This window comes from Chenopodium album, chromosome 26 (assembly GCF_948465745.1).
Source record: "Chenopodium album chromosome 26, dcCheAlbu1.1, whole genome shotgun sequence".
In the NCBI taxonomy this organism is placed as follows: domain Eukaryota; kingdom Viridiplantae; phylum Streptophyta; class Magnoliopsida; order Caryophyllales; family Amaranthaceae; genus Chenopodium; species Chenopodium album.
In genome coordinates this window covers 37,247,917-37,263,536 of record NC_137859.1, presented here as the reverse complement: position 1 = coordinate 37,263,536, position 15,620 = coordinate 37,247,917, and the positions used below count along the sequence as shown (strand labels likewise).

Below are 15,620 nucleotides of genomic sequence, written 5' to 3'. Positions count from 1 at the left end.
AAATCAAAAATAATTCCTAAAACCACTAACTAATATTAGATAGAGAAGTAGGGTCGAATCCACAGAGAAACAAGTCTTTATATTAATAATTAATTATTATAATCTAAATTATTAAGTAACAAATTATTATCAAAGATAAACTAAAGTACAATGATTAAGAATAGGGAAAATCAATGAATAAAATGCCTAGGGCATAGGTTCACTAATAAATAATACTCCAGGGTAGAACATAATAATTGTAATCTCCCGTTTTTTTTTAAATATATTATTAATGAAATTATATTTTATTCATAATATTTATCTGTATTTTTTCGGATTTAATTTCAAAAGTTTCGAATTATTTTTGGGATCATAAACGATTTTATTACAAAGAACCTTTTATGAACCTTCCTTCTGTAATTAGTGTTAGTGATATTCTCAAGCTCTCTCTTTCGTGTCATATGTGTTCATTCTCTTTTGTGAAGCGTTCAGGGAACAAAGTAGCGCATAGTTTAGCTAAGCTATGTAATTCTTTTGTAGATCTTAGAGTTTGGATGGAGGAATACCCTTGTGATGTTTCTGAGTTTGTGTTGGCTGATTTGAGCCTTATTGATGCTTAATAATATGAACCTTCCTTCTGTAATTTATGTCCAATAAACAAGCCAAACCCATTTTACTTTCTTAATTGACTCATTAATTTTATGAGGCCCAATATCCCTACTTACCCTACTACCCTCTCTCCTATAAATACCCAATACATCCCCAAAATTTTTTCCCACGCAAAAGGTTAGTCTTATTTTCTTTCTCTTTTGTTTTATTAATTTGTGTAATTATAATTATTGATTATGGGTTTTGATTTTATTATTTGAAATTAATTTAATTAGTTTATAATTGTATTTTGATGATTAAACTTTATAATTTCAGATTTTATAAATGTTATAATTTTCAGATTTTGTAAATTTTATAACCTAGGGTTTTTAATTATTGAAAATCATGATTTTAGGGTTTTTATGAACAATTGATTTAAGGCTTTTATAGTAATGATGATTTGAAATTTTGGTGATTATAACTAATAATTAGTTTAACTTAATTCTAGATTATTTTGAACACGTAAATTCGTGTTTTAATTTTAGATTTCGGTTCGTTAATATTAATCCTGTTTTAATTCCGATCAGGTTCTAAACTCATCCGATTTTGATAAAAAAAAAAAAAAAAAGTAGTGTTTTCCATGTGGAAACAATGTTTTAAAAAAGACTCACTATTGTTGGTAGTGATCGCACCACCCTCTCGTGGCCAAATTCAGTCTCTAAATATGATTTTCGGGCAGTTTTTTATTTTTAACGAAGTTTTTTATGCTTAAAATTTATCCTTGAGTTTAATTAATAAAATTAATTATGTTTAAAGTTAATTAAGCATAAATGTATGTTTTAATTGAACTTTTAAGAGGTTTTTCATCATATTATATTGTTGGAAATTACTTGGGTCAGTAATATTAATTGTTGGTTGTTTTCTAGGAAGTGATTATATTCCCTAGGAGAATTCTAAGTGATTAAAAGTGGCACAAAGGATTGTTTATACGAGGTATTACCAAAAGGAAAGAACTTAGTTTCATGATTAGGGAACACTTGGATGGAAATTGTTTGGTTACACATTGATTTAATTTATGTGCTTATTTTTATGAGACATGTTTTGGTGAATTGATTATGTTTGTATGGATTTATGAATGCAAACATGTTGAATTATATTGGATTAATTGTTTGTATGGAATGTTGATACAAGCATAATTTTATTGGATTGGTTTGTTAGCCACATTTGGATTATTAAAGAATTGGAATTGAATGGTTTAAGTGATATGAATTTATTAATTATTCCACAAGGTTGTTATTTATTTTATTTATTACTCAATCATGACCTGTTAGTATGTTGAGTGAAGTTGGATTAAGCCGAATGGCTAGGTGAGTTGACAATGTTCAACAATTTTGGATAATTTGGAAGTTTAATGGAATTAAAGGTCAACTTGTGATGTGATCACCATTGTCGACGTCCTAAATAAGATTAAAATTGAATTGATGTATGATTGTTATGGATGGTCTTCTTGAATGAGTCGACTATTAATTAAAATTGTAATCACGTAAAGTGAAACATGGATGAACAATAAAACTCTGGAAAGCGTGCACTTCTAGAGTATTAACAATTATGGGTTGGGGTACACGGTGGTAGCCCGTGGCTTTCCGAGGCTTGTTTGATCAACATGTCCTCTTTTCTTTTGGTATTTACATTTTATTTTATAATGAAAGTTAGATGGGATCCTAAACCAACTTTGTGAGAATGGAGTCGCGCCCATTCTTACATTGCGCTAAACTTTTATTTCAAATGGTCATTTGGGACCAAAATGATTTGGTGGATTGGACAACCTCGTCTATTGCTTACTCAAAACTAAATTAATTAAATTAAATATAGAGTCAAGTGTTTGGAATTGATTAGTAAGTAAGTTGAGTCAATGAATTGTTTAAGTGTAGAGTCTTAATTTAATGAATTCGTATTGTATGTTTATTTACTTTAATTAGTTGAGCATGTTAGGTTTTGTGCGTTGTAGCTTGTATGTACTCAGCTTTGCTGATTGTGTGCTTTCGTGTGTTTTCTTTTGGTCATGGCCTTCGCCTTTCAATGACCCTGTGATGATCCAATTATTACACTTGTATTATTGGGGAGCGGTATCGCATAGGTTAGCTTGATGATGTGAAGTTCGGGGATTTGACATACTCATTGTCAAGGGATTGGTGTGATTGAGAGTATTCGATTCTTGTGTTGAACTTCTTTATGCTTTGCAATTTCATTTATGTTTTGGATTTTTAATATTGGTTTGGTTTTAAATAAGGGCCATATATGGTTTCAATTTGTAAGCTTTGACTTATTTGTTTTCTAAACTATGTTATTTTAAAGACTTATGTTTGGTTTTCCGCTGCAATACTTTGACTTATTCGTTATCACAAAGTCTTATATGTGACTAGCCACACCATGCGGCAGGTGTTATTTCGTAGTGTAATAAGGGTTACTTGATCGGTGTTAAGGGGTTACTTTGTTAGTGTTATTGGGTTATTCGGTTAGTGTTATAAGGATTAATTGGTCAGTGTTATATGGATTACTTTATTTTTTTTATAAATAATCACACGGAGTGGCTAGCCACATACAAGACGGGCCGATTTGTTATTTCCCAAAGTTTAAAATCAGCCGTGCCAAACTAATCTTAAAAAATGCCCGATAAATCACCCAAATTGAAAGCAGAATAAACTGAAGCCATAAAAGGAAAGATTAAGACTTACCACGGATGGCAAATAAGAAAGCCAACAGAAAATATAAAAATAAAAAAGTATAAAATCTAAGAAAAGATGGCCATTTGCACAATAGATAGGAAGGAAAACAAAACCATTTACATCACATTAAGAGGCATTTCCAGTCATGAAAACTTGCTATTAGATGTTGCATGTAAGGTAGGAACTAGGAGCAGTATACAAAGAGATTCTAGTCATCTCACTCGGCAAGGAGCAAGACCACTGGGAGAACAGTTAGGGTTGGGGGAACGACAACTAGCTGCAGCACTAACATTGCTGGGAAATCTTTGCCGTATTGGGTACTCTGGCACTCCCCTCGTAGGAAACTGACCAGCACGCTTACTTCTGAAGGCTGAAACCGGTAATGAAGAGGATGCAGATGATATTTCACCCACAGCATCACCACTACATTGCAAAGGTTCCAGAGTCTCAACTACGTCACTCATTAAGGGTCTTGCCTTTGGGTTTTGACTCAGACAATAGTATGCCAAACTGCAGGCTTTCTGTGCCGCTCGTATTGAGTACTGATTTTCCAATCTTGGGTCAATTATTTGCAGAAGCTTTCGCTTGTCATTGAGCTTTGGTCGTGCCCAATCCACCAAGTTCTGCTCTTTACTTGGTCTGGTCTTGTCAACCGACCTTCTCCCTGTCAATAGCTCCAAGAGTACAACTCCAAAGCTGTAAACATCACTTCTAGCTGTGAGATGACCTGCTCACATAGACTCTGATCAGAACCATTGGTTACATACTTCAATCGTACTAATGAAGAAAGTCAATTCCAATAAAATGTGTTATGAAATGCATATTTGGGGTACGGGGCTTTATATGATGTGCAAATGATGTAACGAAAACTGAATAGAGTAAAACTAGCTAGAAATCGAATTCTGCTCAAGTAATTAGAAAAGGACAATGAAAAATAAAACTCTCTCTTGCCAGTAGGTAAACCCAGTTTCTAAAAGACTTATCAAGATCACTGCTATTAGAATGGCTGCTATTGCTTCCATTTCTCTTTTTGTCGTTTATGCTGCTTAGCTGGCAATTCTGTTATTTGCCTTTTGTCCTTTTCCTTTTCTGTTTGGGCTCAACATTCAGTGTTTTGTTAGAGATTCCCTGAGGTCATGTTATAAAGGTGTAGGTGTAGGTGTAGGGACTGAGGGTTAAGCAATCAGAAAATATTCTCCTCTCTTTTCTTCTCTAAATTCTCTCTGATCTAATTATGGATTTCCTCTGCTTTGAGTATTGAATATCATCTTATTTCAGCCACTCATTGCAGTGCTGGAAATCTGTGCTTACTGATTGCTCGATCCATTTCTCTTTTCTCCTCTTCTGTTCTGATCTTCTCCTTATTCTTCTTCTTCTTCTGTTCTGATCTTTCCAATTCTCTTCTCTACTTATTCTTCTGTCTTCTTATTTCTACTCTTATCTTCTCAAATGGCTGCTGGTTGCCAGCTAAGCAGCATAAACGACAGAAAGAGAAATGGAATAGCAATAGTTGCTATAGCAGCATTCTAATAGCAGTGATCTTAACAAGACTAGATTTCAGGTCCACAGAACATATATGCAAATCCATAAGATGAAAAAAAACTAGATAGAGTAGAGCCAGAGCTAGTTTAGTAGATACACTCATGCACTTGGAAGCACACACGCTTAAACACACCTGCTTCCTAAGTTCAGGCCAATTCCAGGTCGATAATCGCAATTGCATAGTTCAAGTTTATCAGCGATATATTCGGCATAATTTTTATCCCGGCCAAATGAACTAATGAAGTAATGAGCAAGGAAAAGACAGGTCAAGAGGATACAAGGAAACTTGATAAAACACAGAACATAAACCCAAAACTTCCGATGAATTACCTTCACATGAACTAGTGCGTAAGATATAAGTCATGTGACGCATTGTGGTTTTCATTCTATTGACCCCTGAGGGAAGGCAAACTGAGGGAAATTTTCACTTAGCTTGATCCTTTTATTGGAGATGGGAAAAGTTGATCCTAATTGTCCAAGTAAATTAGAACCCTTGGTGTGGAAAAAAAAAATGGGAAATAGGAGGGTAAAAAATATCTTCCTTGGTCCGCACTCTGCAGGAGGAGAGTAGTGTGGGGGAGAGGAGAACAGGTAGCAATACAAAGGGAAATGGGAGTTAAATGGGTTCCGAGGAAACATGGGGGGTTATTTTTTTTTAAGTTCACAATTACTATTTATGAGAATTCATTGTTGACAAAAAAAAAAAAAAAAAAAAAAAAAAAAACTAGGGGTAACCTTCCCATAAAGTTTATCTAATGGATGGAAATTATGTTTCAGTGTTTACATGGAGACAGAATGAAAGATTAGGAGGACGGTTACAGTTATAAAATTTAGCTATTGATAGTTAATGATCCCATTAGTTTAGTAAAATAAAAATTTCCAAGGATGTTGTATACACAAATGACAGGACAAGGTATTACCATAACATACTAATTATGACACTAATATAATTGCAGTTATAAAATTTAGCTGATACAAATAATAAATGAATAATGCAAACTCTGCAGTTGTGAATTATTACAGCATAAATCATGAATATAATTATCATTCTCAAATTTCCATTAATATGACAATAACTTGAGCCAACAGTAAACTCAAATTCATATAGACAGCAGTACTAATTACTGTAATTAAAACAGATACAATTTCTCTGATTTGAGACGAGACAAGTGCCAAGTAATGAGTGTAAGAACTAACATATATACACTTGTATTTCTGCTGGAAATTGCAGCACATCAACAACACGTCACAATGACCATTATCAGAAAGTGCAAGAAGACAATAAAAATCATAGAACCATACAGAAATAACAATCAGCCCATGTAAGCTATTTCTAGGTCAAAGAAAATATTGTGATTGGAGACATCAGTAGCAATTGTCCCAACATGTAAGAAGATGATAATACAAGAAGCCTCAGGCAAAAAAAGGAAGGACAGAAGTTTAATTTGATCGAATGTTTGAGCTCTGTTACATACCAGTCATCACATATTCAGGGGCAGCATATCCATAGGTTCCCATCACACGAGTAGATACATGGGTCTCATCACCTTGTGGTCCAGCTTTTGCAAGTCCAAAATCAGAAAGCTTTGCCGTGTAATCCTAGTGAGGGCAGCAAGAACAGACAATATATATATATGAGATTGAGGTATTAGCACATCAATATCATCCCTAAATCTAGATAGAGATCAGGAAACATATTTATGGTTTTTATTGACACATCAAACCAATAGTTGTATTTATTGCACATAAATATATATTTCATTTCCATCCCTATCTCCTTTGAACCTGAACTAATAAAAGTCAGCAGACCCTGCCCCAGTCTAATAGGTGTCACACTGTACACAGCAGCCTCCTTTTCCCCTCCTCCATCAGGCAGGTCAACAGCATCATCGAGCCCCACTTAAGGGTCTCATGGCTAACCTGCTGATGGCCACCACCCTCCCCTATTGGCTTTCTCCACACACTCACAACTCTCTCCTCAAAGAAGCTTAGTGTCATCAATCATTTGCCAGCAGTGCTCAGAGCCACTTACCACCTCAATGGTGGATTGACCCTCCCCCTTATCCTTTCCTTTCCTTCCCTCCCCCATTGTTTTTCCCATCCATCCTGTTTTCATTCAGCACCATGATACACAGGGCCAGCAATCCATAAACCCACTAACGAGGCAAAGTGAAGGCTCCCTACTGCCCATTTGTTTATATTAAGTTGGACTTAATATGTCTACACTCTGCTAAGGTTGTGTCTTAATTTTTTGGCCTTCACTGATTCTTCTAGAATTGTTACCGTACTTTCACACTGACATTTAAGAATAGTGATTATCATATGGCATCTAGTTAGCTTCGTCTCAATGTGTTTTTCAAATTATCAAAGTCTCATATTTTAAAATATACTCAATAATTCAAAATATATCTTCTACTTATTAACTACCAAAGTGGTGACTGAAAGACAATTGGCAGCTAACTTAATATACCTAAAGCTATAAGTTTGGATTGTTATAATTCTAACATGAATTATAAGTTTCTACAATGAAGAGAACAGAACAAAAGTCAACCTTTCTAATTAGGGAGGGCATTGATAAAACGTAATTCTTGACATCGCCACATGTAAGAAGATAATTAGCCATGAGAGACAGAGCAAGAATTAAAAAGGGACGTGAGTTAGTGAATTCTATAGGGACAAGTTATATAGACAGATTGGATTATTATCAGCTATCATAATTTTGGTTTTAGACAATTTATTTAGATTTAAAGATTGATAAAGTTTTGCGTCGGCCCATGTGAAAGTCAAATATAAAACAATTGCAAAAAAAAATGGAGGCAGTATAAAAATAGAAAAGTTAAGAAAACGTACAGAGTCTAGAAGTATATTAGATGTCTTGAAATCGCGGTAAATAACAGGCCTTTCAGCATTGTGGAGGAAGGCAAGTCCTTTAGCTGCTCCAAGGGCAATCATCATCCTTGTAGACCACGATAAGGGAGCAACTGCCTCTGTATGCCTCAGGAAAAGCCATAACAACTTAAGCTAAAAATGTCCAGTAACTATGTATACATATATAAATAATTAAAAGGGACGTAGAGCACGATTAATACAATCTTGAGCAATGACACTGCAACAAGTTCAAAGAGATGCAATTGCATGCAATCCTAAATGAGCTTGACTATTGTACTCTTATCATTATCATTTTGATAAATCTCAATGTGGATATCGGAATGAAAATAGTAACCTAACTTGTAGAGTCGGCCTTCATAATGGGAAATCCTGAAGGTGACCTCAGTGAGGGACATAGGAAGATTTGGTTGACTTTAAACTAATAAGCTAAGGGTAATATTGCTGAAAATCTAAATGGGTAGTCAATTATAATGTATAGGCTTTTGTAAGTATGTCACTTGAGTGAGATCAAATCGGTGCAAGTTTGTTATTTGAATGAGATGATGTTCTGTCATCCTCTTAAGTTGCCGGAATAATTTATAAGCATCAAAAATAGAAACTGATATCCTAGCTTGAAGATAAAAAAAAAAAGAAAGAGACTAGATAACAAAAACATAAGTAAAAAAAAAAAAAAGAGGAGGAAATTACATACTTCGAAACAAGTGATTTTCAAGGCTTCCTCGAAACATGAATTCGTAGACGAGTAAGCGATGGTCATCCTCGCAGCAATAACCAATCAGCTTAACAAGATTAGGATGACGGAGCTGGCCAAGAAAATTGACTTCGGTCTGCGAAATGAGTGAAGATGTGAGGTGAATGGGAAATAAGAAGTTGAATGAAAAAGAAAAAGTGTAGAAGAAGACATACCAGCCATTCCCGGTGGCCCTGAAGACCCTCTTTGTTGAGAACTTTGACAGCAACAGGGAGAGATTTAAGGCCAACACGGACATTCTCATCAATGTAACCCTTGTAAACAGTTCCGAAGCCCCCTTCTCCCAAGATGTAGTCTGAACGGAAGCTCTTAGTAATGGTCTCCAACTCATAGAGTGTAAAAGCGATAACATCTGTATAAAGTCCGACATTCTTTCTAGAGTCTTCCTCAGTGCCCAATAATCGAGGGGTAGATGAAGGATCGCTCAGATCTGACACAGACCTATGCTGCTTCTTGGATCCTGCTGCTACTGCCGCTGCTTGCAATGAGGTTAGCATGTGAAGCTGATCAACTACATAATCATACACCCCCATCCACTTAGATCTATATGCATATATACCTAGCTACACACTACAATCAAAGTCAAAATCAAAATCATAATTTTACTAATAATGTCTGTCTGTTTGTACCTTGAGCATGAGCCACCACGGCAGTTTCTTCTCTAGTGCCGCAATTGCCCATCTTTCTGGGCTTTCGAAACCTATTTCAGCTCAGCTCCACTCGACTCCTGCACCGCTCAAGTATATAACCAATCCCGGCCTGGAAGTGCAGCAGATGCTCACTGTCCACTCTCCTGCCGTGACAAATTAAAGCTTCTTTACCAATTCAATTGCATTTGCTGCTGCTTCTGCTGCTAGTCTGCTACTACGGAGTATCTCTCATTCTTCCGGCTAATCCTCTCTTTTACCTTTTTCTACAATAAAAATAAAGTACTACGGAGTACTATACACTATTTTTACTACTTCCAAAGTGCAAGTTCTGGAGTAAACTTTTAATTACATGGATTGCCTACCTTCCCTTCCCCTGCTTTTCCATTGTCTTTTCCGCCTCCAATGTCCTATCCTCACTACTTGCGAGATTGCAACTTCCACTCTTCTTCCTCTTTCCTTTCTTTCTTGCTTATTTTTTTTTTCTCCTCTTATTATGATTATAATTATTACTAGTATTAGAGTAAGATTACCGCAGTCTCATCTTATAATTTCTCTATTTTTGCGTGTCATCCTTAAAAGACTTTAATCCATTAATCAAATCAGTATTTTTGATTAATTTTAATTATTTTTCTTATTTATAATTATGTTAAGACTCGATAAAATTTATCACTTCAATCACTCCACTTCAGATTTTATTAAGAACAAATTTCATTAATGCTTAAAAATACGGAGTAATAAAGTTTGCTTAAGACCACAAAATTATAAATTGATGAGGCCATCAAGAATCTTAAGACCTAGGGCTAATCTTGCTTTATTATTATTCTATTTTGCATAAACGCATGACTTTATTCATTAATAATTATAATCTAATCTAATATCACATCATATCACTAATAAATAACACCGGATCTCAACATTAGCATTCCAGTTCTTCGCCAAGTGTCGAGTCATTTAGACGACAAATAGGTATTATTATGACATATTTGATGCTAAGTAAGAGAATTTTCAATAGATTTTTAAGACAAAAATGTTGTATAGAGTTTCCCTAATATTTCATACATACATTATTAATAATAACTTTTTATAAATATCCTATAACTCGGTTTTATATCAGTAAAAATAAAATCTAATCAAAAAATAATTTTAATTTGGTAAAAAAAAAGTTCAATTCTGTAAAAATGATTTCAGTTCAATAAAAAAAACAAGTTAATAATAACATTCAAATCTATCTACAAATATAACTGCAAAAAATACAGTATTATATAAATAAGCGATATTATATATTATTTAACATTCAAGCCAAAGAATTTATCAACAATTTGGGTATCGCCCGGCATAAAACTAGTAACTAATATTAAGCTAAATTTTTAACCAAGACACGAGATAGTGCTATTTAACGTTTTAACTTTTCCTTAAAAAAATTATAATTTGAATATATTTTTGTAAAATAAAAAATTTGGATTTTTCAAGTAGGATGAAAAGTTAGATAGATATTTTGTAGGATAAAAAAAAAGTTATTTAGAATTTTATTTTAGAAAATTAGCTTAAGATAATCTCAACTATTAGCAATGGGTACAAAATAATACGACCTTAGTTATTTGCTTTCAAAAGTACCATCTTTTGTAATATATGTGCAAAATGGTACGCCAGCCATCGAAGAAGGTATATTTGTGCAAAATGGATGGTTCGTCCATATTCATTTTTAAATTAATTTTTATACTACGGAGTAATTATTAATTTTTTTTTCAAGATACATAATTCCTACAATTTTATTTACAATAACACATTATTTTGACATGAGACACACTTTAAAAGAGATATTAGACGAGATTAATAGACAAATTAATCAACAAAATTTAACCACCAACAAGAAGAAAGCGTTCTGTTAAAAAAAAAAATAAAGAAGAAAGTATTAAATAACTACGATTAAAACTTGTAGCATAATTTGACCACTTACATAGTCTAACGGTAAATCCAAGCATAGTCTAATCATTTTCAAATAGCTTAGTATGTCAAAAGGTGTGTTGTAAGTATAAAAAAAACAAAGAAAATATTAAGTTAATTTTGGTTTTTAATATGCTTTTTGAAACCAATTATATCAATATAATAATACATTGAAACTAATTATATCAATATAATAATGCTTTTTTTCTTCAGAGAAAATTAATTTACTAGCTTAACAAACAGACAGGGCATTATTAATTTGGGTAGGAGGAAATTATTAACATAAAATGTATTTTGAAAAAATTAACTTTATTACTAAATAATTATAATAAAAATAATATAATAATGAATATGGACGGAATATTCTTTAAGATGCCTTCTTCAGTGGCTGGGGTACCATTTTGCACAGGTTGTATTATTTTGCACACACCGTTAATGTTTGGTATTATTTAAAGTCAATTTTCTTTTTATTTTATTTGGATAAATTTGTAGAATAAAAATGTTGGTTTAGTGTTACAGTGCTATTTCTGTGTGGCCGGGGTTATTATTTATTCAAGGGTTACTTATTTAGGGGTTACTTAACCGGTCAAGAGTTACTTATTCTAGGGTTACTTAGTCGGTTAGCCCATTTTTCGTCAAAGGTATTTATTCAGGGTTACTCATTCGATTTAGGGGTTACTCATTCGAATTCGGTCAGGATTACTTATTATGGGGTTATTCAGTCGATTACCGCGCTTTCAATGTGAAAGTAACCCCTGAACGACTGATTAACCCTTGAATAAATAATCCCTGAATAAGTAACCATTGACCGAGTAACTCCTGGATAAGTAAAATTTGAATAAGATATGGTGTGGTCAACCACATATAAACATTGTTATATTTTAGACATATATTACAAAAGATGGTACTGCTGAAAGCAAATAACTGAGGTCGTATTATTTTACACCTACAACTAATAGTTGGGATTATTTTAAGCCAATTTTCCTTATTATTATTATTATTATTATTATTATTATTATTATTATTATTATTATAAACAAAACTTGCAGAATTAATCAAATTACAAGAAATTAGTGGGGAGCCGAGATACAATCTGGGCCCACACCCCTCTAGCTATATCGAATTCGATCTTGTTGTAGATGTGAGCAGCTGCACGAGTACCAATATCTTGAGTCTTTGCGAACGCCTGAACCCTATTCAGCGACGCAACAATATCCTTCTCTAATTCCCTTAAAGGAGAAAGGAATAAACCCATAGTCAATTGCCCTACAACGCGTGCCATACTTGTCTCGTTTCTGCTGAGCCACAACCAACATAACACGACTAGGAATGAAGTCAGACAACCCAGACTGTGTCAATGGAGAAGACCCTGTCAAGTCAACACATACATCAAGGCCTCTGTCCCAGGAATAAAGCGATACATTTGCTGGTCGAAAAGCCCCGTTTCCTCCAATTAACCCAACGTTAACCTCCTTTCTCGCAGAAATCCCAAAGCGAAAACAAATATCAACAAGGGTATCACGAACCACCATCCTAACACAGGACACTACATGATCTCTAAAATTATCTCCATCGAAAACCCTTGAACAAGCGGAACACGGTGCCGAAACGAAGAATAATGGAATGACCAATCTATAGCAAAGAACAGAACATTATTATTATTATTATTATTATTATTATTATTATTATTATTATTATATTATTATTATTATTATTATTATTATTATTATTATTATTATTATTATTATTAAGGGTCGTTATAGTTGCTCTAATCAAATTAGTTTTCTACGAGGACCACCGCGACATTGTCCTCTTAAAACATGCATGTTGCATGCCAATGTCTCCAATTGGTTTGAATTGGCATGTAATGTATTGCTACGATCCCACGCTTAAATATCAAACCCAAAAATATAATATGGTTACTGATAGGCTGATAGCAAACATATAGGGGTATATTTAGTTTGCACTAGAAGAGAGAATTATATGCCTTGTTTATTTGGCAATTAACTTTTAGTTGTTAGTTGTTATGATTAAGCTAGCTGCTAGTTGCCATCTATTTACATTGTTGTTTTGCCTAATTGATTATAATTAACTGTATTGTGTAAAAGTGTTTGTTATATAGATGTTACTACTTGTTTGTTGTTTTAGAGTTTGAAACAACTAAACAGCTAAAAGTTTGGTCTAAAAAGCTCTTGACCAAAAAACCTAAAAAGCTTTTGGAAATGGTTAAACAACTTTTTTTTCTCTAAAAAGTTCATAAACAAACATCTCCATAACATAATATAAGTGAAAGTAAAGTTAGTGATAGAGAAAAGTAATAAAATAATACGGAGTAATTGTTATAAGACAAATTTGTTAAATACAATCTTTAGAAGTATTCATTTTGCGGGTTACAACCATCACTTTTTATGTTTGTAAATTACAACCAAAAAAATTACCAAACATTTTAAACTACAACCAAAATCCAATTTTGGTCACTTTCACCAAGATGTGACGGCATTAATCATTTATTGACATAAAAGATAACCCCGAGCCAATATTAGTTTGGGATCATTTATTGATATAAAAAAGTCATAATCATGTTAAAATGGTTGCAAATTGGATTTTGGTTGTAGTTTAAAATGTTCAATGATTGTTTTGGTTGTAATTTGCAAAAATGAAAGTGATGTTTGTAATAACCCACTAAATGGGTAAAAAAAATCTAAAAAATGACACCACAATATACTGATGTGGCGAAATTTGAAAAACTGAACTGGTGGAATAGAAACAGTTTTAAAAAACAAAGAATCAAAAACTGAAATCAGTTTTCAGTTTTTAAAAAACAAAAATCTTAAAACAAAAAACAAGGCCAAACGAACCCTCAAGTAGCGATCTTTAGTTTTGAAAACCACTACTTGAAGTAGCGGTTTCTATTTGAACCGATAAACAAATGGGTTATTACTTTTTTTTTCCCCTGCTTACGTGGATAATATTCATGGAATATTTGAAAAAGTGACGGTAATTTGGGAATTAAGTCTTTTAGAAGCATTATTTAGGGAAAGAGCTCCTTTTTTATTATATCTTTTCTCCCACCTTCATTACTTTTCAATACACTATTAACCCCACTATTTTTCTTTTACAATTTTTTAATATTTCTACTACCCCACTTACCTCTTATTTTATTGAAGTCAATTAAATTGCCTAAAACTATTTGCCGGTCAAACTTTAACACTTATTAAAACACGGAGAGTGTAAAAAAACAAAAAAAGAATCGAGCAAGTAAATAAGGGATGAAGTAAGCACAATTTCATATATGTACGACCAGCCATCATAGGGGTTACTTTGTTAGTGTAATAAGGGTAACTTGGTACTCCATCTGTTTTTTTATATGCAATAGTTTGACCGACACATTTGTCGAGACGTTACTTTGACCTTTAATATCTTTAATTGTGCATTAGTAAAATTGTAACAGAATTATACTCACTCTGTAATTTTTTATATGCATCAGTTTGACCGGCACATTTGTCGAGACGCTACTTTGACCATAAATTTATTTAATTGTGTATTAGTAAAAATTGTAACAAAATTATATTATGAAACAAGACATTATGACGAATCAAATGATATATAATATAATAACATTTATTCATTTTTTAGTGGTGAAAAAATTAAGTCAACCATGGTATGTGAATAGTGCATTTGTCAAAGTGATGCATATAAAAAAAACAGAGGGAGTATTATGAAACTAGACATTATGACAAATCTAATGATATATTATATATTAACATTTACTTGTTTTTTAGAGATCAAAAAATTAAGTCAACCATGGTATGTGAATAGTGCAATTGTCAAAGTGATGCATACAAAAAAAAACGGAGGGAGTATGTGTTAAAGGAATTATTACTTTGTCAGGGTTACTCAGTAAGTTTTAAATTGGTTACTCGACAGTATTACAAAGATTACTCGATCAGTATTGCAGATTTACAAGGGTTACTTTGATATTTTTGAAACGACTAGGTTAGAACCGGTTTATATAAAACCTATTTTAAATTTGTACAATTTAAAAATAGATCGCTATTATACATGAATATAAATAAGAATTACATATATTTTGTAATTTTAAAATTTTTTATTTTCATATAATTTATATTATAGTATCTGTTCAACGTTGTCTAATTCATAGTTCAATGTAGGAGGTCATTTATTAATGTGTTATTTAAAATTGTTTAAATTGATAGGTTTTCAGTTGTAATGCAGAAGCTTTCAATTTTAAATTAAAAAATGTTAAATATGATAACTCTACCAAAAAAAAAAAAGATGACATCATTATTGCATTTAAGCGGGAAAATTTCCATTGATAAAATAACACGTGGGCAATAGTGACGTTAGCAACTTCTATTTTAGTAATAGTTAATAGATAGATAGATGTGGCCAACAACATATAAAATGGATTCAATAAACAAATCACAAAGTTTCATATGTGGCTGGCCACACGGTGTGGCCAGCCACAATTTTTTTTTATTTTTTAAAATTCTTTCTCTCTCCTCTCCTCTTTTCTTCTTCTTCAAGTTA

The 15,620-nt window shown here is 32.8% G+C and overlaps 1 protein-coding gene across 2 annotated transcripts; it reads right to left on the bottom strand.

Annotated features, from left to right (window-relative positions):
* Positions 1–3,388: 3,388 nt before the first annotated feature.
* On the bottom strand, positions 3,389–9,602 carry LOC145616189 (putative serine/threonine-protein kinase PBL8). Of its 2 annotated transcripts, none has more exons than XM_081670882.1 (6): positions 9,105–9,602; positions 8,631–8,986; positions 8,416–8,551; positions 7,686–7,822; positions 6,311–6,434; positions 3,389–4,020 (listed from the first exon to the last, which is right to left on the bottom strand). In XM_081670882.1, exons 1-6 carry the CDS (start codon positions 9,154–9,156, stop codon positions 3,506–3,508), a joined length of 1,320 nt encoding a protein of 439 aa, XP_081527008.1. In that variant the 5' UTR covers positions 9,157–9,602; the 3' UTR covers positions 3,389–3,505. The 2 variants fall into 2 exon arrangements, with proteins under 2 accessions (XP_081527008.1, XP_081527009.1); XM_081670883.1 differs by having other exon boundaries at positions 8,631–8,950.
* Between the last annotated feature and the right edge of the window lie 6,018 nt (positions 9,603–15,620).

Excerpts from the sequence above, each read along its gene's own strand:
- LOC145616189 (XM_081670882.1), bottom strand. The coding sequence starts at position 9,156 with ATGGGCAATTGCGGCACTAGAGAAGAAACTGCCGTGGTGGCTCATGCT. Across the intron at positions 8,552-8,630 it reads AGGGCCACCGGGAATGGCTG|ACCGAAGTCAATTTTCTTGG; the intron begins GTATGTCTTCTT and ends CTCATTTCGCAG. Across the intron at positions 7,823-8,415 it reads TGAAAATCACTTGTTTCGAA|AGGCAGTTGCTCCCTTATCG; the intron begins GTATGTAATTTC and ends TGAGGCATACAG.